A 25,191-nucleotide genomic window follows, 5' to 3' on the forward strand; every position below is an offset into this window, starting at 1 on the left:
CAGGAGGAAATTATAAGCATCTGAAAGCTATTCTGTATTAAATTTTTCTTTATTGAATTTATCTGGCTGAAATGAAGTCAGCAGAGTTGCTCAGTGTCACTCAGAGCAAAATTTTCTGTTCTCAAACTTAAAATACATGTAAATTTTCCAATCTGATGTGATTTAATTTTTAACACGTAACTTCTGAGTTTAAAAGACAAAACAGCAAGAATCCTAGAAGGATTCCTGGGATAGAAGATTAATTTCAATTGAATTAAATGGAATAACTTCCTAACTTTCCAATTCTAAGAGTGCATTTGAGTGGATTTGACATTGCAATCCACTCATTTCTGCAAGATGCTTTGAAAGCAACAATAATGGAGTCATAGTAGGAATAGCTTCTTGATGATATTCAGAGATATATTGTCAAGAACTATTCATACACAGACCAGACGCTTTTCAAGCCATACCATGAAACACTCACTGGGCATTTAAAAATTCACTAGTTACTGTGTAAGTCAACCACATGAAATGTGGAACTAATCAACCCACTCCATATCATTTAATAAAGGTACACTGCATTAAAAGTAACAAGCACTTGAAATGAAACAGGGAATAAAAATTGATCATAGAATCATAGAATGGTTTGGGTTGGAAGGGACCTTTAAAGATCATCTGGTCCAACTTCCCTGCCATAGGCAGGGAATTCCTTTAGTGGATTAAGCTACTACCTATTTAAATCAAATCTGACATGACTGTAAATCTCTCCTGATTTCATATTTCTTGAGTGTATCACCTTTCTAGTGCATCTGCAAGTCTTTGGAACTGGGTGGCATGGTCCTCGGCTCTGTATACCAGGTCAAGCACTCCTCTCACAGACATCTGCATCACCAACTCATCCACGTGGTGTCGCAGTTTGGTGCTCCATAGGACTAGCCCATCCTGGTGGACCTCCAGGTTCTGCATAACAAAATGGTTTCCTCTTTTTTTCCAATAGCAAAATACACCTGATATAGTGTCAAAGAGGATGTTAAAACTTAAGAACTTACAGACGTAGAGTTCTTTACATCTTGAGCAAGAGCAGCAGCAGTGTTTACTAGGACCTTCCCTTCTTTAATGAGCATGGTCGAGACTTCTTCACCTTCCTTTATATTTAGCTTTTTGTCCTATAGCATAAATCAAGTGTTTTATAGTAGTCTGTAAAGTCAGCTAGTGCAGATGAGTTCACATAACACATAATCATTTTTTGGTTTTCAAACAGGGGTCTGGTTTCCTTTGAGTTTTTAAGGTGTCACATATATTACCATGTTTAAACATGTACAATTTTATTAAAGTCTAAAAAGCAGCTTTTAAACACAATTTCATATTTGGTATTTGTTATGCAACAACACTGATTGTCCAGTCTTACATTTAACTCTGCCAGGTTGCTAGAGATAAGAGGAAACAAGCGATTGGTCTCATTGAAGTTAGCGAGCGCCTCATTCACCAGGTCCTGGGCATCTTGCAGTCTGCTGTTGTGCTTTGATAAGAGCTGGATTGCATCCTTTTTTAGTTCAGCAAGCTCCTGCTGGGGTTTAAGATACTCTTTCTGAACCTGGATCAACAAATTTTCTGCATCTCTGACAAAGAGAGGAATCAGAAAATAAATAAACGTCAAAGGAGATTTCTTGAGGAGAAAATGGGCTCATGTGAAATTAATTTAAATGCATCTTCTTACAAAAGTCTGCAATTTTTTTCTATAATAGCATACATATACATGGTAGCTTAGTTACTTGTCTTACCACACAAAAAGATAACTGCCTGGGGGAGAGGGCAGTAATACAGTTAATAAACTTTGTATGAGGTGACTAGGGGGGAAAGGGGTTAGTATAAATCACATTTCCTTGGACTTAATTTGGGACATCCCCCACATCAAAATCTCTGTGAAACATTCCTCTAGGACTGCTCCATATTTTAATTGTAGTGATTCATACTTTGCATGTAGGATCAAAGCATCAATTATGAGGATTGTCATTGGAAAGAAACAAGTAACCAGAACTGAAAGAAATATACCCAAGAGTCCTGAAAAGTTTAAGTATCAAATAAAAATAAATAGTCTCATTAAAATGAACACTGAAATGAGCAATCTCTGCACTTATCTTTTTTAATCAGTAACAGACATTATCTGGGAAATATCAAATCCCCCCAAATTTGTCAGTTGTTAATCACTTCAGCTGTTCTATTTGGGAATATTTGCATCTCCGTTTGAACACTTTCCAGTATTGAAGGAATCGAACTGAAAATGATCCTGAAAGTCTATTCCTTTGTTTCTCTTCATTTCAGCACATACGCTGCACACTGCAGCTGTAACGATACTTTTACGTAAATGTTTGTCCCTTTTAATCTGATTTCAAATCATATAGATCTTTAGCCAAAGCAAAAGAAACCTAGTTTATTTCACAATTATACACAGCAAAACACATTCCATCTTTCTTATTGAATAGCAGATGTGCATTTGCATGTATTTCCTAAAACTAGTAATTCAGAGTCCTTACACTCAGAAGCCATAGCCTTAAAAAAGTTACAAGAATGAAAGTATTTTACAAGACAGTAATGGCTTCCATTTCAGTGTAGAGTAAAAAGGTTATATACCAAATTGTTTGACAACTTTGCTTTACGTGGCAAATGTGCAGAGACCTCAGTTACGAATGTTGCTTAACAGTATGTCATCACAAGCTCAGTCTGCTGTGAGCCATGTGGTAACTTCTGCTCCCTGAAAAATGGACTGGCAAGTTGCTTATTTAAATCGGTTTTGAATTTACAGCTGCATTGCATGATAAATTCTGCAGAGCAAACAATCTTATAAATCTTATTAACTTTCTTCTTCAATCTGCCAAAGGACACTTATCAGAGAACTTTCAGAAATTTCAACAGAGCCTATAATTGAAAAAGTTAATTTACAAATGCCTTGTATAACAGCTCAAATGCTGATGTTGAAAGTCAGAACATTCTGTTACTATGCAACAGGACATTTTGAGACATTTTTGTAAGTGCAGAAAAAGCTATTTGAAGTTCCTAATAAATATAAGGATAAATGGTACATTTCTAGTCCATTTTCATGTCCATTTAGCTTCTGTACAATTTAATATTCAGCACAAGGACAAGCACAGGAGTCTGTCGAACAAAATCAGACATGCTACCAACACAAACATTCTATCCTGCCTAATCCAAAGCACTTAATAAAGAAAAGTAAAATTTTCAGATATATTCCACTCTGGTCTAAATCTTTGTCCCTTGAAAGCAATGTTAACATGCTTATAGCTTTTGGTGGGCTAGGGCAATACTTAGTATTTCTGAAGCTGGAACAAAAATTTTGCTGACTGTTGGAACAGTCAATGTTTTATACTGTCAAGTCTGGCAATAAGCACTAATAATGAATACAAAAGCCATTTTAAAATAGCCTTTAACTGGGGACAAATCAAGACAACTGAATACAATCCTAGACAGTGGGTCAGAATGCTGAAACAAATGCCTTGGTTTCATTTGCAAATCTATGTGATACATATTGCAGTGACAATAAATCGTCATGTCTTTCAGCAGACCTGACATGTCCTGGACTTGCAATTGACTGAGACAGCTCTATGACGTCTCCTACCTAAAAGCAACAAGGAGATGTGTATTAGGGCCAGACCTGAAACAAACTGGAACCAGGGAGTCTTTTCACTTATTGCAAGGGAATTTTGTATCACATCCAAATGAACAGGCTTTGGCTATATTAGTATCACGTGGGATGCCCAAATATCTTCAAATCATGTGACTCCAAATTGAGAGTTCATAGCCTGGGCTAGTTATCCATCACACTGCCCCTTATTACAGCACAATGTTTCTCCAGATATCTCTCCAAAAAGCAGTACTGCATAGTATAGACATATGTGAAATAAAGTTTTCAGTAGAACAGGCTTACGTTAGGACACTAGTAGCATTATGGTGCTGTTGAACAAAATCTTTCTTGCGCAATGCATCCAAAAGGGCAGAAATATCATCCTGCAGGCTCTGAGATGTAGCGTTTGATAGCGGGAGATCCAAGCCCAGTGTTTCATTTAGTGACATAGCAACTTCAGCAAGTACTAAGTAGGAAAGTAAACAATTTAGTCATATCATTAAAAAAAGAATATATGTGAACCCCCTGTGCAAACTGCAGCACTTTCCATGTAAATAGTTCTTTTAAGAGTTGCAAAGGAAATACCCTTCTAAATTCTGTAAAGAAGTGGAAATATCTTAAAAGCAGGATACCTTTGATGGTTGTATGTACTGTGTCAATAAATCCAGTCAGTTCTCGACTTTTATTCCTGGTTTCCTGAGTCATTGTGTTAAGCTGCCAAGCTTTTTTCAAAAATCTAGACAACTAGAATAAAATCAGAGATAATCTTTGACAGTTCTCCTAAAACACTGATTCATTCATGACATTTCTCTATGGTTTTTATACTTTTTTCCCAATATTGAGAATACTTTGTGAGAGAAAAAAATGTTTTTTGATAAGGTAGACCTAGCTGATTCATAAATCTCTGATGCTTCCATGCTTGCAGATGCCTTAATTATATTGAAAGTTCCAGCCTTTGATATCAGTGAAGAATTGTGTTATCCATTATTTTCAGAAGCAATAAGATCATAATTACCAAAGCTATTTCTTTAACAAAGTAAACATTATATATTATTTTAGCTACAACTAACGTACCTTAAAAAAATCACTCTTCTGGATACATCACTATTAGCAGTAACAACACTGTTAGTGCAGGCACCTAGTTAGATTATGTATACATGGTCAGAAAATTATAGATACATATGGTCAGCAAACGAGGTCTAATAGCTGAAGTAAACTGTCAATTTTCTACCTACAATTTTTCTTGTGTTAAAACTGAATAAAGAATACAAATGTTGCCTGCTTTTCATGTGAATTTGCCACAGATTTATTTCTGCTGAGATCATTTTAAACACTATACTATAGCTATCAAAGACTTTTTGGAGAATATTCAGCTATGACATAATTTTGAATAAACTCCACATGTTAAAACCAGTAAGAAGAAAGTATTTCCCTTTCTCCAGTTTTAGGGCCTTAAGTGATCACAGTACAAAAAGCTTCTGAACTTTAACAGAAACCATGCAAATCTCCTGTACAGTATCATAAAACACTGTAGTTTGCAGAAGAATTCCACAGACCAGTTAAGTCCCCTCCTCAGAAAGACTATAGAATGGACTGAATTCTTTCATTGAACTCTATAGATGTAAAATAATTTCTAAACAGCTCTCTGGCATTTATGTACCATGCTATGAAATCTCAAAGGATTTCTCCAGAAAGGCTAAGAATAAAGAAGCCAGCACCTACCTCTTCATGCAGCTGATCAATTCCTCCTGATAAAGTCAGAAGACTTTCTTTTACTGTAGCTAATGAGTAAGTTGGATCTTGTCTAGGAACTATAGACCCCTATAGGAAACCAGAAGAAACAGCACACTGTAATTTAAAGACTTTGTTGTGTGTCCAGAGAAGTTCTGGGAAGAAAATAACTATGCACACTATCTAGATTATTTATATGTTTTAAATGACTGATTTGCAAAGCACATAAGATGACATAAAGTAATTACATACATGCAGTTCATGCAACTAAGTGGGTCATTTCTTTAAATAAGGAAACAAGGATCCAGCCATGTCATACTTTCAATCAAGTAATAAGAAGGAAGCATAATTTCTGCTTTCCTGATTCTCAATTTCAACACAGTCTGGGCTGCCCATATAAGCTACTTTGAGAAGTTCCAAGGCCCATCAAATTAAGTGCTTCCATCCAGTCCCACAGCTGCTACTGTTTCAGCAGCTGGTCTTGTCAAAACAGCTGCATCTAGGGTATATCTGTGAGGATGACCCTGGAGAGCTCTATGTTTCCATGTCAAAACCCAGCGCATGGCACTCAGGAGTTCAGGATTTTGGCCCTCCAGACACGATAAGGTAACACAAGCAGCCCTGCAGATCCTCTCACCAATAAGAGAGAATAATAGGCTGTATTTGGCTTCAAGGTCACCTCAGAACTGCTATATATGGCAATAAATAGACCATTGTACCCAAGTGTATCATTTCCTTGTCAAGGCCTGCAACAGTCAAGGCCTGCAACAGAATACCACTTCTCTAAAGATGCAAAGAAACTTAAGGCATCTCTTACAAAGAGAGCAAGTCTGGGAAAGGTCATTTTTAGATTTCAGATGTTTCAGAGCCAACCATTGTAAATACCATAATAAGTATCATTTTGCCCAACTTTTTGAAGAAGTAATACACAGGATTATCCAACAGCCTTGTGTTAAATGGAAATTTCAAAGTCTTTTCCTCAGCATGAGGAAAGAACAAGTGAAAGAGAAACAGAAGCTGAAGCTCTTGAGCTTCCCAGGATAAAGCACAGCAAAGTTTCCTTAAAGGCCCAGTTCAAAAACCCAGAATGGGACAGCAAGTATGTCTAGATATGTTAGGAGGAGTAGAGCAGGAGCCTTTAACTAGAAAAACAGAACTACTGAAGTCCTTAGATGGACTGAAGATGCAGAAGCAATGAGGAGCAGATGATCTGATTTGATAACTTTCTCATTGAAAGACCCACACCTAATGCATAGAAAAGAGGAAATACTCAAGTTCCAGAGCAATCAGCATGACGCAGACACAATACAGTGCAGGGGACAGCCCTTCAGGGAAGATCTGTAATTCACATAAACAAACTTGGGGATTTTCTGGCTTCCAGCTACACTTACTTTGGTACAAGGCACAAGGGAAGGTAATCTTTGATTAGCCAGAAAGAGGGGAATACCTGCTTCCAAACAGAAAAAATACGAGACTACCAACTTACCCTCGAGATTAAGTTGTTTAAAGAACATCGTGGCCTTACATAAACAGAAATTACATCATAGTCACAAAAAATTTTATATCACCTTTAGCATCCCACTTCCAAAAGAGTGACAGCTGGCTTTGATTTGATTTTAATATAACAAAATGTATGTACTAAAGGAGAGACTTAAACTGCTTTTATTTTTACATAAGATTTGACTTTGTTTTATAATTAAAGTGCTAAATAAAAGCTACATATTGAATAAAGTTTATAGTCCTGGAAGATGACGCTCCTATACAAACAAAACAATTACAGAAAGCAAGTCAACTGTATCCTTAAAGTATTACAATAATGCAGTACGTTATGCCTTATGACATAAAGGAAGGGAAGCATAACTGATGCTTTATAACTAAAAGGTTAGCCACTAAAACTAAAGGATAAGAGTATCTCTGCTGAAGCATAAACATGTAATTTAATCAAGTTTGCTTTCAGATATTGTAATTATTAACATCTGTTAATACATCAAGCCATGAACTTCAGGAGGGCTTCTGTTAAATTACCGGCACACGTGAGTGGATGCAAGTTTTGCTTTAAAGGTGTGACTAAGTATTTCTACTATTTGTGCGTTCATTTTACCTTCAGATGTTTTGCTGCATTCTCCAACTCTGACAATATCCCATATGGCACACGGGCAACACCAGTGAGGTTCATTGAAAGTATGGCCTTGTTGAGATTATCCAAACTGTTTAACAAAACTCCTGTGCAGTTGTCATCACAAGCTAAATAAACCATTAAGAGGAGGAAGCAATATTAGTATTAAAAAGAAGCCACCAAATACTGAAATTTATTTTGATTTACACAGTATATGCCTTCACCTTTTGAGTAAGAGTGATTAAGTATAATAATTTTCAGTATACAGATTTGTAGTGTTGCCCTTCCCTTCCTGCCCCAAGACTGGACCTATTCCAAACATACTCTCCTTAGGCTAGCACACATTCAAGCCTTATTGATCCTGCTGGCTATTGAGCTGCTTGCTGTATTATAAGCTTATTGAGCATATTTAGCTATATTACTATAAATCCAGGGTGATGCCACTGACATTCACTCAAACAGGTTAGGAAGACAGAAAATTGAAGCTTATAGTGGTGTAATTCCATTTATTCCTTGGGGATTTTTTAAACTTATACAAAGCAAAATCTGAGTCCTAAATCCCAATTCGTTGTAAAAGCAGATAACTGTACTTGCTGTGTCTTTCTGCTATCCACCCTCTCATAAGGAATTACATGACTAATTATTGGTGGAATGTGACTAATTATCAGTGGAGTATGCCTACATACCTGGGATAACTCCAAAAGTATTATTACAGCAACCTCACATCCAAAGGTCAATGACATAGGAATTCAGCAGTTTCAAATAAATAAAGGTATGCTACAGAAAGCAAAATAGTATTAAAATTATCTTTCCTTAAACTTAGTCTGTAACACTAAATAAGCCATTTTAAGGATTAACCGCTTGTCTGATGTTATGATCTCTACTGTAGTCTCCTCTGTGTTCACAGAATGGCTGAAGTTGGAAGGGACCTCTGGAGATTATCTAGTCCACTCCCTCCTGTTTTACAGAGATATTAAGTTGTTAGGATTTATTTCCTTTCATAGAAAGAATAGGGCCTGACACCATAAAAACATTCAAGGAATAATCATGTGCACATAAATATCACTGGAACAGACCAAAGCCCATTGGGAGAGTAAACAATTTTAAAACCACCTACAAACACACTCATCTTCCACAAGAAGATGTCTCGGTTCACACTCCTCACAAAGCTGTCCTGTCACGCCTCGCTTGCAGAGGCACTGGCCAGTTGCACGATCACAATTAACATGAACAGAGCCATTTGGATTGCACCGACACAGATGGCAGCTGCCACCGGGAAGCTGAGGGTCACCATAATAGCCAAGGGAGCACCTACACAGGGAGGAATGGGACACCGAACATCAGGGAATATTCATCATAAAATTAGACGTTGTATTTATCTTTGAGAATCACTGACAGGTTTCTAATTAATGGCTTCTTAACAGTAACTAACAAATCACTAAGTCCTTGAGCACTCATTCATATATTTATTTATGAACACTGAATTACCTATTCCAAGTACAAATATGGCTCATATTAATCAAACTGTCCTTGGGAGTTGGGGATAAATGGGGACATCATGTGTAACTCACCTTTCACAGTACTGTCCTTCATATCCTGGGAGACAAGCATCACAGTGGTAATCCTGAACACCTTTCAGGACACAAGTGGGACTAAAACTGGAAGAACGATAAACAAATACCTGCTAGCACATAAATGGAAGACCATACAAAGACAGAGAACAACTTCAGCCACGGGTTAAATATTGTAAACAACAGCATCCTCTGCTCAATCTGATGCAGTGCTCTAGAATTTGTACTTTAAATTATTTATTTCTTAAAAAGTTTGCTTTCCCAATGCGACTCCATTACTGTATAAAATGCTAAAGCACCTTATAGCTTTCCTTTTAAAAGATAAGACAATGAAAAATGGATGCTGCATGATATGGCTATAGTATATATCTAACTGACACTTGCATGAGAACATCAGAGTTGCTAGACTCTTATTCTGATTCAATTATCCAAAAGCAAACAACAAATATGCTTTTCAAGCTTCTGGAGAAAAATCAGTCTGCACAGCATTTTGATTTTCAAAATAAGAAGTTAACTGTTCCTCTACCAAACAAACAGATGTATAAATTTCAAACAAAAGAGTACTTGTTCTTCCCCTAGGACTGATCTCATGAAAAGTTCCTGCATTGTCTGGAGATGGCCTGAATCTTTGTAAATGTAAAAGCATTGTTTTTTGAATTAAGAAAGGGACCCACATTTGAAACTAAAACATGCCAGAGCAACTTACTCCATTATCTATAAAACATTCTGTGTGTCTGATCCACTCTTAGAGAAAAAATTGACTTATCTATCCATTAAACTTTTTATTTTAAAACCTCACAGAGTTACCACTAGCTGTGAACAACTCAGAATGTAAGCTCCATTTACTGAAATAGGTAGCTTTCAAATGTCTAAAAATTAAGGACATGTAATGATAACTAACTCCTGTTGTCATAGCATGGGGGGATAGGAGGCAAGACATACAGCACAAGAAATCCAGAATGCTAAAATGTACATTGGATTTAATAAGTTCTGGTTACCTAACAGGGTTGGCTCTGGGACAGGCACAAAGAGAGCAGTCGTTGACAGATCCAATTACTTTCCCATAGTAGCCTGGAGCACAAGCACTGCAGTAATCACCAACTGTGTTATCTCTGCAGTTCTGATACACAAAAAGGAATTCAGTCAGTTTAAAACAACAATAAACAACAAGAGGAACTTTATCTTCCCCGAAGTCAATAAATGTATACAGTTTCCAACAATCATCTCTAAATGTCACTACCCATTGGTCAGCATTCTCTGAGTGGAGGAACCTTTTATGCAAAAATAAGCGGAATGCCAGCATATTTTCTCTTATGTGAATGCCCACTCAGGCAGGCTGACCTAATTTCTGTTCTAAATTTCCATTAAGGTTTATATATTTCTGCTTCTATTAATCCAATTCAGGCCAGGAAATCACAGTACAAAGCAAAAAATCCTCAAAAAAAAGAAGCAACTCATGGAAAAATTAAACAGGATACCCGGATGAAAAACATCAGTGTTTCAGCAAATGCGTTTGAATGCTATAAGCCAAGGACCATCCACAGTTAGGATTCATAGACACTATATTTAATTTGTCAACAGTACTGATCAAGAGCCAGTGCTATTAATATTAAAACACTAAATCGGTATTATAAACATAATTTAACTGATTAGTCCCCTAAGTGAATAAAATTCAGTTCCTCTGGGTTTTTTTCCTTTTTTTGGATTCATATTCTTGCAAGCATGTATATTTTAGAGGCTAGTTGAAGACAGTAACCAGTAGCAATGCAGCCTCCTATTGTATGGGAGCAGAAGTCAGAGGTGAAAAACATCTCTTCTGCACACACTACTCAGCCAGAAATGTCTTAGTAATCTCAACACATAGGTGACTTGCCACCCCTGCAATGAGAAGCTGAGAGGAAGAATGCATAGTATTCACCAGTGTGAAAGACCTATGTGTTTTGGCCTTGTAGAAATGAGCACCATAGTTCTTACTCATGAGATACACACTTTAGGACAAACCTAAAAGCAAAAGAATGGTTTACAAAAGCCTGAAGAACAAAGGAAACTCACTTTAAAAACTGACTTCAAGAATGAATTCAGCAGAAGTTGACTTTGAACTAACCTACTCACCATTGGAGAAACAAAGCAACTGAAAAAGCTTTAGGAAAGAATATTGAGCCATACCAGAGAACAGACTTAATATGCTTTATTTGGTTAGCTGAGAATTTGCTGTTCACAGGGCTGTCAGCCCACAAGAGAGAGGCAATGTGTTAGTAAGATGTGGCCCCTCTTTGCAACTTTTGGGATAAAATAAGAAAAGTGAGCAAATGAACTTAGCTGACACATATCCTTATACTACTTTAGTTTCTGGGAGTTAAAAAAGCCTCACTTAAAGCTGCCCAGAGGATTCTCTTCTTGAGAGACAAAGAATTTGACTTTGACCTAGTCTGTGGTGTGTTATGGCTTACTGCTTCCTTTACTTCTTTTTTGTGTGATTAAGTGGACCTTTGCCAGACCAAGGACAGAAGCTCAAAACATCTCACAGAAAAACAGATACACTGAGCTGATACATGAGTTATTTTTAAAGTAAAATTAAAACTAAAATAATTAATGATTTTGAAGATGTTAGTGCCCAAAAAGCTTAATAATTTTACTGAATGGACCCTAAAGGAAATACTACTCAGATTTTCCATTTTTCAGAGCTGGGGGGGAAATTATACTTTATCCAAATAGTACAGCCATATACTTCTCCCAGAAACTCCTTCCATAGGTTACTTCCATTGTATACTCAGGTGAAACCAATAGAAAAATGTATAAACTGTACATACCAAGCACTTTCCAGTTTCAGGATCACAGGTTTCACTGTGGTTGTTGCACTGACATGGCACACAAGGTGCTATCAGAGTGTGAGGCTCTTTTACACTGAGTTTTGTATGCTTTCCCCTGTAATATCCTGGAGCACAGCCCTGTTTGTAAGGGGAGTAAAATTAAAAAAAAATACATGATCACGGCTATCAACAGTTACAACAATTTTAAAAGCTGTTTAAGTAACTTTTTTTATTATCTCACTATTAGACACACAAAAAGGATTCAAGGATTCTGTACCTGACAGGACAATCCAGCATAACCAGCAGGACATCTACATTGCTCTACAAGATGAGCTCTAGCTCTGCCTAGATGCATTTCTTCAAACTTCATTGCAATTTCCATTGAGATATTTGCAATTCTACAAGATATATGCAGAAGAGAGCGTGAACATCTAGAGAAGTCCTAGCACCAAAACTGAGATCCAAACATTTTTCTGCTTCAAGGTCAGGGCTACCATACATAATGTCCCATGATCCCCTTTTCCCCATGCAAATATCTCAATAAAATCTGAAGATTCTTTACTTATTTATGGGATCTAGGGACCTACAACAAACAAATCAGAAGTACTTCAAAGTAATATAAGTTGATTCCCATTGGTCTGCCAAACTTGACAAACCCACTATGCAAGAGCATGTATTCCTGCCTCAGAAACACTAGACAGAAATACACCTGTTTTGTCCCACAGATTTTTGGACAGAGCTAAGAAAAAGATAGTTGAGGGCATGCGAATCAAAAATAATCCCAAATCTGGAAGTGGAACAACACTTCTTCACAGCTGTGAAGATATACAAATATTGGGTTTTCATTGGATGCATCTCTTGCTTGTCTTGTTAGCTTCCAAACTGACAGATGCAATGACCATATCGCATCTCCTCCCTTTCATTAGTAACCAAGTTCTGTTCAAAATGGCAGTAAAATGCTACCATTCCAAGGTGAGAATATTTTTCTACTACTGCCCAGAGTGCGTAAAGCTATAGGAGAGACCTAGATTGGTACAAACCCAAGAACTCAGGGAACCATGTGTTTCAATTGAAAAAAAACAAACAAAAATTTAAATACCCATAAAAATAAGATGGGAAAGAAACAATTTAGAAAATATCTAACTATATCACCCATCCTGCAGAACACTGCATCAGCCTGTAAGGCTCTGTGCTTCTTTATGGGCTTTTCTACCAAAGTAGGCAGCAGAGACATTTAGTGTTTCACAGAAAGAATTAAAGAGGGATTCTGCTGCCATTAAAGGTCATGTTTTCTTATCAGAGGAAGAACAAAAGTCATAAATAGGAAATTGGAAATTTCTCTAATTTGAGTTAAATCTTTACTGTATAGCTCAGTTGGGACTATTTCTAGGTTAAATCACAGTAAATGCAATATAATAAGTAAATGCTATCAGAGATTGCTTTACCTGCTTTGCTGTAATCCTTGGCCATAAGCTGCCTTGATAAGGATGTATTCAACATTGCTTAGCACAGACATGAAGTCAGAACGTAAGACAGGCTCATCAGACACAGAGTTAAAATACTTCCAAGAATCCTAGGGAAACATAACACATACTATTAAAATAAGGAGTGTTCAAGCTCACTTCAAAGTAATGCTCTGTTCCTCCTTACGTGTTCTTTCAGAAATGCAGTCACAGTGACTATGTCTAAACTCCAGGTCCCAGAAAATCCAAAATCTTGCTCCATGGTAGAACAAGACATGGGTTTATATCATTTCTCCTCTCCTTCCCTGCACTCAACTTCCATGATCAGTCTCTACGGGAAAGCGGTCCAGGCCTGCACGGCACAGCTTTTTCTGGCTAGATCCGGAGAACCCAGACAGCCAAAAGACCACAATGTCACAGCACTCATTTTGTGTGCAGTTAGAAACAGCTGCTGTGACTGTGTTCTGCCTCCTGTCAAGAAGAGAGACTAGACCTCAACTCAGCCCCAGTCAGCAGAGAGTCCCAGAGACCAGAGGAGGTCATTGTTATCTCCTCTGAAATTCTCCAGTGGGCACTACTGCAACTTACTGCTCCTGCTAGGCTAAGACTCACATCCCATATGAAGCTCCTGGGCTCTGAGTGTAACATACAGGCTACAAAATCACGAGACTGCCTGAGAGTGACAATACCTGTCTGCCTGTCATTCATCACTGAAATCTGAGTCTGTGTTTGAAAAGCTTGCCACAGCAACACCTTCAGCACTTCCAAAAGAGGAAACAATGTCAAAATGTTATTTGCTGCTATAGCACGATATTCCCAGCCATTTTTTCCTTAAAATAGATGCATTTTAATCCAAGCACTCTATTTACGCAGCGTATTTGAAATCAGATATGCATTTTTCCAAGTATTTTATTAAATATAGAGAGCTTTTCTGTAAAAGCTCATAGAAGAAAGGAAATATTTCCACACCGATGTTTTGGCTTACCTCCTTCATTTCTACTTCCTTGTCAGTTCTTACTCCGTTTTCTGGAGAAGAGTTGTCTGCATAGATGACCAACTTGCTGGTGTGACCTCCCTTCATTAGAATCTGTGGCTCAAAATTTGAGGTTCCAAAGCCATCCAAAGCATAAAAAGCAACAGTATATCTCAGCTTCCCTCCATAGGCCATGAGCTGTTTGGATAAAAAATTATAACTTTTATTTATTCCAAGGTTAGAGCTACTAGCTGAAAATATTTTAACGTCATCAGAAGACTTGAAAACTGTCAGTTCTTTGAAGAATTGGCAATAAAACATGAAAATTGACTTAAATTCAGCAGGTTTTGCACCAAGGTTAAATGCGTATTTCTAAAAAGCAGTCTCAATTTCTTTTTTTAGGCCCTTTCAAGGTGTGCACTCAATTTTCATTTAATTCCTAAGCAATAGAGATTCCATGATCTATATACTGAATCTAGCATCAAGGCTGAAAACTCTTTCAGGTTTCTACAGTAAAATTGAATACATCCCTCTTTTCTCCCCATATGATCTCTGAAGAGTAACATGGTAATTAAATACGGGTGTTACCAATTCACAGGGTCAAGAAAAATCTCATTAGGAAAGGGTAATGCAAACATATTGTTTGTGCTTGCTCAGTCACTGAATATTTATAATATTATGACCTACAGGAATAGAACTAATGCAGAAAAATGTTATCAAGATAAAGTGACTGTTATACAATAAAGGATTGACTATTAGACAATAAAGAAATTATCTACAAAGCATTCTAATTATTTAATGATCTTACCTGATCTCCCTGAAACTGCTCTGGTAACCTCCAGTAAAATGTTTCTGTATTTAAGTATTTTCTGACTATGGCAGCATCCAGTAAAACATCAGGAAATTGCGAAAATACTCCTTCCACTGTTCCAGTCAGGTTACTTTGAGCTACTACATGCAGAATGGACTGATCTGGAGTTAAGGTTGTCTGCAACACAAAGAGCGAAAGATTCATTCAATAAAAATATTCTATCTCAGTCTAACATACTATTAACAGTTTTAGCTATTTAGTCAATAGTCCATCTTAGAGTAATACATGCCCAAACAAAAAAATTGGGAAACATGTTTGATATTAGTTTTTTAAAAAGCGAAGAGTGAAACACAACGTTTCAGAAATAAGACTATGACCACTTACCATTTGCTTTCTCTTTTGTTCTGCCATACACCACTGCCTCCATAGGCTAGCCAATTATATTCAGCCTGATTCATGACATGTATGCAACCTTAGGCACAGCAGTGTGGTAGCTAACATGAGGATAACATCAAACTGTGTCTGTATATTCATGTCACTTTACTTACAGGAATTCTCACATGATCTTCTAGTTCCGAACAAACTGTGGACATCCCAAAACAGAAGCACGGTGTACAACCTAGTGCATTGTTAGCAGACAGAGCAAAAGTGCCAGGTTTACACTCACTGCATTGTAGACCAAATACATTTTCCTGAAGGAAATAAAAAAAGATAACAGCACCCTCATGTTACTTTGCTAGCCGAATGAAAGATGGTTCTTTTTGGAAGAAAAACTAGTTGCTATGTAAACTACATAACAGGAAGTCACTTATTGTATCTGTTCCATTTTACTATGCAGTACATTATTTTTTTCATTATTTTCCAATGCTGTTTTTCTTTTAAAAAAACCCAAACATGGAACATTCGAGCTAAACCCATGTATTTGAATTTCTAGCAAAAATTAGCAGCTATACATTTCCATTCAAGACAGAAAAATCTCCAACCAACCCCCGCACCCCAGAAAATGGGCTCTCAAAGTCAAAGAAACTGCTCAGTATGAATAGGAACCAGGGGACCTATGCCCAAGTGTCTGTTTTTGCACTCAATTCCCAACTGGTAAGTCCAACTTCAAGAAACACCCAAAACTACAGTCAGTGCCCACTGGCACCTTTAACCAGAAGATTGGAGAGAGACCTATGAAGGCATACATTTGTTTCCTTGAAGTAAGTTCTTTTCTATCACTCAATCTTTCAAGAACAGATTCTCACCTTTTCAGAAGATTCTATACTACTAAATCTCTGTATGTAATGTTTCCTCTTTTTATACAAGAATGTCAATTCAGACTTCACTATTAGCAATGTACGTGAGTTATTCCTAAACCCTGCCTTTGGTTATAGCATAGGAAACAAATCAGAACTTGCAACATAACCACATTTAAAAAAACATTGAGATTCTCCATTTTGTATTTATTGGTTTCTTCCTATCATTATCATTTGGATTTTCAAAAGAGCAGGCTACATCATCTGAATCAATGTGCTGTTCCCAAACCTAATAAAACGATGTGTGTATGAGCAGAAAAAACTTCTCTGTATTTCATTTTTTCTATTTGTATAAAGAGGATAAGAATATAATAGCTTTTTCACTGGAGTTTTCTAACATTTAATTAGTTTTTTAAAATGCTTTCACATTTAGCATGAAGAAGCTGTAGAAGTGCTGTCTATCTATCTCTACACAGAGAATGAAGTTATTCATTGCCAAAACAGCATGTAGGGAATTTATGCTTTTAAGTTAAGAAAAAGCCAACCTTTTTATCAGAGATTGTCTGCTCAGAAACTTCAAGATGATATCAATTAATGCGACCTGCACTCAGAAGTGCAACTCTTGCAGCAAAGTATTCCTAGACTCTATGAAGGAATAGTTTTCCCTGGCTTGAGGTAGAAACATTTTCTCTGTATTGCTCATTGCATCAGAATACTTTTATCTATTACAGCTGTTTCTTCTCCAATGTTCTATGTGTACTCAGAAAAAAAACCTTCTAAATAGCAACTAAGAAATAATGCATATGAGTTATGAACTATTATTATTGGAACTATTTGCAAGCCAAAATGCAACTGTAGAAAAAAGCAAGTGGGATAAAAAAAACACGTAAAAATTGTACCATTAAAAATGGTTCATAAAGCATTGCTCTTGGTATCAGAAGGCATTTACATCACACAGAGAAATATAGTGACACTGAAGTCACTAGCACCATTCTCATGTATTTAACAAGATTTAAAAAAATTTTGTCCCAGAACTCATGGCCAGTACTTTGTCCTTTTCAAAAGGAGGTAGACAGAAATCTAGGAGCAACAGGAAAAGCAAGACAAATGCATTCTCATTCATTTCTACCTTACAATACTAATCCACGAAAGAGAGGACTCTGAATATAGTACAAGAATTATGTAGTTACAGAAATTCACTTAATATAGAATAAACACATGGATCCTACATTGAGCAAATGCAATCTACTTGAATTTAGGACTGCAGCGAGACCATAGTTGTGAAATATGCCAAATCCTGTACAAGACTAGAAAGACAGTCATTTTTCTACCAGATGTACAGTGGCTGTTTTGTAAATTTAGCAAGGATGGAGCATTAGTCAGCCAGAAATTACTTTTTGTGATTACGCATACAATGGGTCTTGATCCTAACTTCTTAACACACATCCACATCAAATTCCATGAATTCTGTCTAAAAGAGAACTACAATACTGTGCCACAATAATTTTATGACCACAAACTGGAAATAAAATTACCTGGCTACGTAAAACAAAACAAAGGGAGGTAGGAAAGAAAAACTGTCTAGTATTATCACAGGAATTTCTGAGAACAGAAATAACAACGCCATGTTGGTAATGTTGCTATCTCTTCTGCCTACAGCTGTGTTGTGTCTGTCCAAAGTGGGGAATGTCATCTCACAGTTTTTAACCCCACTGACTAATAATAAGACTGGCACACTTTAGCGCTGGCACAGAAAATCCTTTAGGGGTGATTTAGGTGTACTCGGAAATGTCTCAAAGAAGGGATGCAGGTTGCCTTTTGAAGTCCTTTCAGCCCTACACCTTCCATGACTTTTATGTAATGCATGTCCAGAAAACCCCAATGCTGTCCCAAAAGGGTCTGAATACTTCAGTACCTTGCAGGCACAGATGCCAGTTTCTTCTTCACAGCCACAAAGTCCTTCACTGTCATCACACATCTCCGCTTTGGTTCCACTCAAATCACAGTCACAGGCAACACAGTCTGGGTAGTCCCTGTAGCCTAATGCACACCTGGAACAGTCCTGTCCTCCAAATTCAACTTTGCACTGGCATTGACCCGTCAGTACATCACACTGCAGATTGGTTGAACCAGTGTTGCTACAGTTGCAAGCCTTAGAGGAAAAGAAGAAATGTTCATAAATAGCAGATCTTTAAAAACAATGTTGTTATAACAGAAACAGCACAGTAAATTTAGGGTGGCCCTTAAAACTCAATGTTTGTCAACAATTACTATACAATAATAGAAGGAAAGAACTTCACATAGGAACACATAGAAATGGAGTTGTTTGGTTTGTATTTGAACAAAGAACTGCATCTCCATTAAACAGTGGATGACAAAAAGTAAGAAGCTTTGTTGATTCCCAAATCTGGGTTGAGAATCAAAGGAGTTGAAGGAACCTTTTCCAGAAAAAAAAAATCCTAAAGACTTTATTTAAAATACTATGTATTAAGTGCAGCAAGTAAACTAATGTTACACAAATGTTGGATGAAAGAAATCTATAAGTACAATAATTTTATAAATGATAGAAAGAAAAATCTTAATACTGACATTCTTTTAAGATTTCAAGAAGCATTAATAGGGCCTACATCTTGCTTAAGCTTCATTTACTATTTGATGAGGAACCAAGAGTCGCATAGCATCCAAAGGTGGGAAGCTCAGCATGCAATGCAGCTCAATACCAAAGGAATACTGTTCCCTGGCAGAGCCCATTCTTCATTATGCAATAAGTAATATGAACCTGTTATTACAAATATGCCAAGTGGATGTACTTAATTTGTCATTCTTTTTTGAAGCAGGATGGATCTAATCTTCAGTCTTAATTTCATATCTGTGGTTACTTAACAAGTCCAATTTTGCTCTGTGGTTATTTCTAACAGTGCAGGCAAAAAGTACATTCCATCTATCATCACCTGACTGTGAGCATTTTCCCTGAGTCTTCTTTCCTCATCATCTCTCTTAGAGATGAAAAGCCTTACCTTGTAAAGCACTCTACACAAAGACCCACAAAATCTATTAGCATCACTATGTATCCTTTAGCATTCTTCACAAGTTTGCTGCTCACCATTAGTACTCTTTGTATTAAGCTGGTTTTACTCTAGCAGCAAGCACGAGATACTACACTGCCTAGTCTAATACACTTTATGACCAAACAAGTTAACAACTTTGGCTACGAGATATCATTAAAGGTCTACAGCTCTGAACATCAAACCCTATTTTAAGAATCATAATAATAGAAATAATTTACATGTACTTCAACCTCTATATGTGATAAAGATAAATAAGGACTCTTAAGGTACAATTAACTGTGCTGCAGCACACTTGAGAAGGGTTGTAAGCAAAACACGACCACAGCTCTGCTCCATCATTGCACCCAAAAATGGATGCTGAATACCAAGAAAACTGCAAGAAACGGAGCCAGATGATGTACCACACTAATGCAGTCTGCGTTGCAAAAACAGACCAGCTGGGTTTCTGACAGCATCTCCCTCATTTCATCCATGTAGAAAGCATGCAAGAGCCTTTCCAGGGTTTGCCATTAGATGTTGCACTGGATCTCAACCTGCCAGAGCTGACTATTCAGCACAGGGGAGCCTCTGTTGAGACTGTTACCTGCAGATCACAGTATTGTTTGTTGCATCAAGAAAGTAACTAAAATACCTTAGAGTAATTCATGTTAATTACTGTCATGCTGTAACCAAAAAGAATGCTAAACAACTGAGCAAAAGTGAGCAGTTACATATTTAATTAAACTTGATCATTGGCAAGTGCTGTGAAATCACCCTATGAATCACCCACTTCACGGGAAATGCACAGGGACCAGCAGATTGTATTTGCAGAACATTAGGTAAGAATGACAGTAGCTGGTAGCTGACAAAGCAGTGGTTTAAAGACTGGCTGCCAAGTAAGTTGCTATAAATTACTAAGAGGGTAAACTCTGAAGAGATATTATAGGACTACTTTATCATCCTTACTCTAAAAAATTAAAGAGAGAAAAAAGAAAACAATTTGGCTGATACTTGTACTTGTTAAGTACTTACTGCATATAATGACAGACCTTGTCAAGTTGATTATATTTGTGGTTTCTCCACTGAAATTACCCATTACATTCATGTAATTCTGAGGCTTTTCAAAATCTCAACATTTATAAAATAAAGATCGGCCCAATGCCATATCTGTCAGGAATTTACTGCATGGACCTAATTGCGTAAATGGTTGCTACTCCTTGGATCTGCACTGAGTTGGCATTTTACTGCTTAATCATAAATATTAAGCCGAGATAATGGGAGTTACCAGTTTTCCATTCATGAAACATTAACTACCTTACACCATTTTAATTTTAAATATTCAGGAAAAAAGCATGCAGTGGCTTTCAAGATAAGCTAGATTTCATTGTTCTTAAAACCATAATATCATCACTCCTTGATTAGCACAGAAACTATGTTCCTTGTTGCCAATTGTTGCTATAAATCTGTTATAGTATCGCTATTTAAGCAATTAAAAGTTAGAATACACACTTCAAAATTTTAATATGATCTATGCACCTATCCAGAATAGGCACTCTGACCAGTATTTTCAAAGACAGCTTTCTTAGAAAGTTCCTCAATAAACACTTTACAGTCTGATTATTTTTTAATTTTTTTTAACGTGAGCACATTGCACTAACACTTTGAGACAGAGAATAAAGCTTGAGGTTCTCAAAACAAGAGTCCAGTTCTGACATTAGTATAAGGCGAATTGCTTTTAATTAGACATGGCTTTTCGGCCAGCCTACCATACCTTACAGCCAAGTTTAGGAGAGAGTCCCCAGTGATTTTCTTCACAGAGTTCACATTTTGGTCCTCGAGTGTGAGGGGGACAAATGCATTGGCCAGAATCAGCATTACAGTTGTTCTGAGTATGAGCACAGTCACAGGCTGCAAGAGAAATAGGACCAAATTATTAACTTTATCCCTGCTTTAGCTACAGAGAAGAAACTACAAGACCACTGATGGTCTTACTTTTCTTAATTATGCAGTACAGTTTATCCATTCCACTAGGAACTCCTTGCCATCCCTAATCACTGAGAAACAAATTATGACCACAGTGACATTTAATCTTTTTATTGAAAGCCCATTATTGCTTCTTGACATAGACTGTTTGGTGGTTTAAAAAGCAGTGCTGCGTTTCCACAGGGGAATCAACAAAGACAAACAAAATTATTGTGGAGAAGAGTAAATTTGTAGGAAAAAAATTCTATTATAGAGGATACAAAACTCATCAGGAGATATGGTAATGTTCTCAAGCAGGTTAAAGGATTAACCTCTGGAATTAGTACTTTTCAAGAATTGCTTAGTGAATAATAGGGATGGATAACTATTTTTATAGTAACTAGCCACTGCAGGAAGCACTTGTCTATTTAAGAAATGCAATACTATTCTTGCTAAAAAGCAGAAGTTCAGAAATGTGGTTTTATTAATTGTTTTAATAACATTTACAAAATTTTTGAGACTGAAATAGTTAAAGGTACCTAAGGGATCTTTGATTCTTAGTAAAGACATAGTATATATGTTCCAAAACATAATCCTATCACATAATCTCACTGCAGATTTCATATGACTGTGCTATTTGAGGCATGAAAAAATGTTTCTGTCAGGTTGGAGAAAAGGTAGGCATTCCTTTAGCTATACTGTGTTGAAAAGGGCATCTTATTAACATGATAAATTAGGTTTTTTGATGCCATGTTCTCTGTTTGGATTAACATTTTCCTCTGTATCATGACTAAAAATTTCACACACCCAGATGATGATGGGAAAATAGAGTCAATGACTTCTTATCAAAGTATAAAATATATTTTTAAGAATTAAATGTAAAAACAAAGTAAAAATCTGTAAAAGTAGTAGCTCTTAACTTTTACAATTGCAGGCGAAAAGTTTCTATTCTCTCTGAAGGACTGAAGGCCTTTGTAAAAAAAAAGACAAAGGAGCTATTGAGGATGTAATATTTCTCTCATGCAACTTTTATGAGTTGTTATTTCATAGTCACCACCTTTTACAAGGAACCACACAATAAGCAATCAAAGAAATGTTTTGTTCCCTACCTTAATCAAAGTATTAGGAGACCATTCTACAGATTTTTCCATATAGTCATCAAAACAACTGACCTTTGCCAGAGTTTAACATAAAACATATTGCTGAAAGAAATTCCAGACAAACCCTGAAAAGATCATGGATTAGAGCTTACGTGTGCAGCCACCATCCTGGAATGCATGAAAGCCATGAGCACAACGATCACACTTTTCTCCAGCCACTCCTGGTACACAGTGACACTGCCCCTGATGATTGCAGTCCTCGGAGACTGAGCCAAATTGACTGCAGTTGCAGGGAATGCAGCCAAGCCCAGTAAGCAGGCCATAATAACCATTCTGTTGGACAGGAAGTAAATGCATTTGAGCTGTATTTCATAAATTTTTGAAAGCAATACGATGTACACTATTATTTTCTCTTGTTTACTTTCCCTGCTGTCTGACCTGCATGAATATTGGTCAGCACTGTGTGACTGCTGTGGGAGGACTCCCCGGCCTTATCTCTTCACTGTTCCCAGCTATATGCAAGTATGCATTTGAGCGAAAAAGTGAACACTGAAATGCTCTTGTGGTCCTCTAATCTCATCAGTGAGACATTATGTTTTAAAGTCTGAGGTTATTTTAATTTAAAGACTTCCATGAGGTGAGGGTGCACTGTGCTGATCAGGCACAGATTTCTGTGAATGTGAATGAAAGACCAGAACAGAGCAGGCCAGTGACCTATGGTACATGTGGATTGAAAGGCATTCAGCTGGGCTGGCACAGGGGCAGTAACTGGGCACAGATTTCCTGCTCTGGTCTGTGAGGCAGTTCTACACTTAGCAAAGGCTGGAAACTGCTGTTTTGTATCACCAGTGAATACCTACTTGTTCTTATAACAGGCCTGTCTTTTAGCTGAATCCTTTTTTGGCGTTCAGCCATGATGTATTTATTATCACCAACCACATTCTTCAGATATTCCCACTCAGATTTCATTTTGCAGAAGCACAGCGCTAGGATCCCTTCAGGTCTGTTAGCAGAGTTCAGTTTGTTTTTTTCGGTAAGCCAACATGACTGCACGCTGTCAGTGAGTGCAGCACTAGCCTGAACAGCCCTATTCAGAAGGGTGCTGAGTCAACTATATAGCTTCACATCTGCAAAGAGCACAGGCAGAGAAATTTGCAACTGCAAAAGCCTGTGCAGACAAACCTTTGGTCTCCGCTCCAGCAACAGGTCCCCTCTCCCCTGAATATATTTGCTGCGATTCTCTGTATCTGCTCTAATCAATATCCATAGATAAACAGGAAGACCAAGATATAACAAAATGTAGATATTAGGAACAGGTAAATATTTGCTTACCAAGCACTTATCACATCTTTCTCCGACCACATTTGATTTGCAGTGACAGAAGCCTGTCTCATGATGACAAGTACTCGAAAGGGAACCATTCACATGGCATGTACAGGCTTATGTTTAGACAAAAAGAAACCAAATAAAGAAACTTCATTAATGTCTATCTATATGCAGAATTCCAAGTTTCATATATAATGACTGTTTCACCTGTTTATATCACATAGATGTTAATATACTACAGTAATACTTGTACTATGCATTTGGGCTAAAAGATTAAAAAAACCCACTTCTGTGAATAGATATATTTGAGAAGTTTGTTTCTTCCAGCCCTATATGTAACATTCAGAAGTAGGAAATGTCTACAGCAGGTCACTGGAGGGACAGTGTCAAGCAAGCCAATAAGTTTCAGGAATATGAAGTGTCAGACCCTAACATAATACACTCCTTCCTCAGGCTAACCCAACCCCATAGTTTTCAACTTGCACTTTCCAAGTCACAACTTGAAGGTTAACTCTTTCAGCAAAGGTGCATATCTCGCCATCCATTCTGCTCCTTGTACACCACATTCTTGTGTTCTTTAAATTTTGAGAGTAATAATAATAGCTTACCACGACAGCTTTTCTCAATCACTGCATCCCCGTAATACCCATCAGCACACTTTTCACAGTGGTGACCTGCTGTGTTTCCCAGACATTTCAGGCACTGTCCTGTGAAGGTATCACAGTGGCCATCTTCTTGAGGGTTTACATTGCCATTGCATTCACAAGGAGCACATGATTGTCCAGGCATGAGTGGATTTCCATAGTAACCATTAGCACACCTGCACCAGAGATTAAAAACTTTATCAGCTGGAATGCGGTCATGTCAAACACTCTCCCCACCCAAGGGAGTACTTCCTATTAAATTTTTATCTTAAGTATCTCTGTATTACAAGCAAAGACAAAATGGGAAGGAAAATTTTATTAGGAATATTCTGTAAATGTGGTATGAACAATTCAAGGCAGGTAGGATGATGAACAGTTAGTGATGGCAATGATATAGATATTTTACCCAAAGCTACTGTACATACCTTTCACACTGAGAACCAGTATAGCCTGGAAGACATTTGTCACAGACAATTCCGCCTCCTTCACTCAGCTGGCAAGTAGGACTGAAACTATCAACAATATTTATGGCAGTCAGTATCAATACACAGAATCACAAGACTTCTACAAACACTCAGTATCCACCCTTCAAGTTCATGCACCTATCTATATAACCATGTAATTGCAAGTTTTTCTAGATTAACATCAATGCTTTAAACATTACAATATGTCAAAATAAAGTTATAATTTTCAAAAGTCTTCTTGAAGTTTTTTTCTTTTAAAAGAAAGGGAGATTTTAAAACTTCCTAAAAACCTGGCCCTCTTTCTAGCAAATCTGTC

General features: G+C 37.1%; 1 protein-coding gene across 1 annotated transcript in view; it reads right to left on the minus strand.

The window, feature by feature from the left end:
• LAMA1 (laminin subunit alpha 1) overlaps positions 1-25,191 on the minus strand; it is a 110,927-nt gene that overhangs the window by 26,977 nt on the left and 58,759 nt on the right. Inside the window, exons 18-39 of the mRNA XM_072852705.1 lie at positions 24,837-24,923; positions 24,376-24,587; positions 23,774-23,880; positions 22,594-22,774; positions 21,151-21,287; positions 18,248-18,484; positions 15,643-15,786; positions 15,092-15,271; positions 14,296-14,481; positions 13,293-13,420; positions 12,125-12,245; positions 11,848-11,985; positions 10,036-10,157; positions 9,038-9,124; positions 8,584-8,777; positions 7,452-7,594; positions 5,342-5,440; positions 4,252-4,363; positions 3,923-4,085; positions 1,388-1,598; positions 1,029-1,145; positions 776-939 (exon numbers count right to left, since the gene is read on the minus strand). Coding sequence (XP_072708806.1) covers positions 776-939; positions 1,029-1,145; positions 1,388-1,598; positions 3,923-4,085; positions 4,252-4,363; positions 5,342-5,440; positions 7,452-7,594; positions 8,584-8,777; positions 9,038-9,124; positions 10,036-10,157; positions 11,848-11,985; positions 12,125-12,245; positions 13,293-13,420; positions 14,296-14,481; positions 15,092-15,271; positions 15,643-15,786; positions 18,248-18,484; positions 21,151-21,287; positions 22,594-22,774; positions 23,774-23,880; positions 24,376-24,587; positions 24,837-24,923 — 3,270 coding nt within the window. The remainder of the gene's footprint in view (positions 1-775; positions 940-1,028; positions 1,146-1,387; positions 1,599-3,922; positions 4,086-4,251; positions 4,364-5,341; positions 5,441-7,451; positions 7,595-8,583; positions 8,778-9,037; positions 9,125-10,035; positions 10,158-11,847; positions 11,986-12,124; positions 12,246-13,292; positions 13,421-14,295; positions 14,482-15,091; positions 15,272-15,642; positions 15,787-18,247; positions 18,485-21,150; positions 21,288-22,593; positions 22,775-23,773; positions 23,881-24,375; positions 24,588-24,836; positions 24,924-25,191) is intronic.

Source organism: Ciconia boyciana, chromosome 2 (genome assembly GCF_034638445.1).
Source record: "Ciconia boyciana chromosome 2, ASM3463844v1, whole genome shotgun sequence".
NCBI lineage: Eukaryota > Metazoa > Chordata > Aves > Ciconiiformes > Ciconiidae > Ciconia > Ciconia boyciana.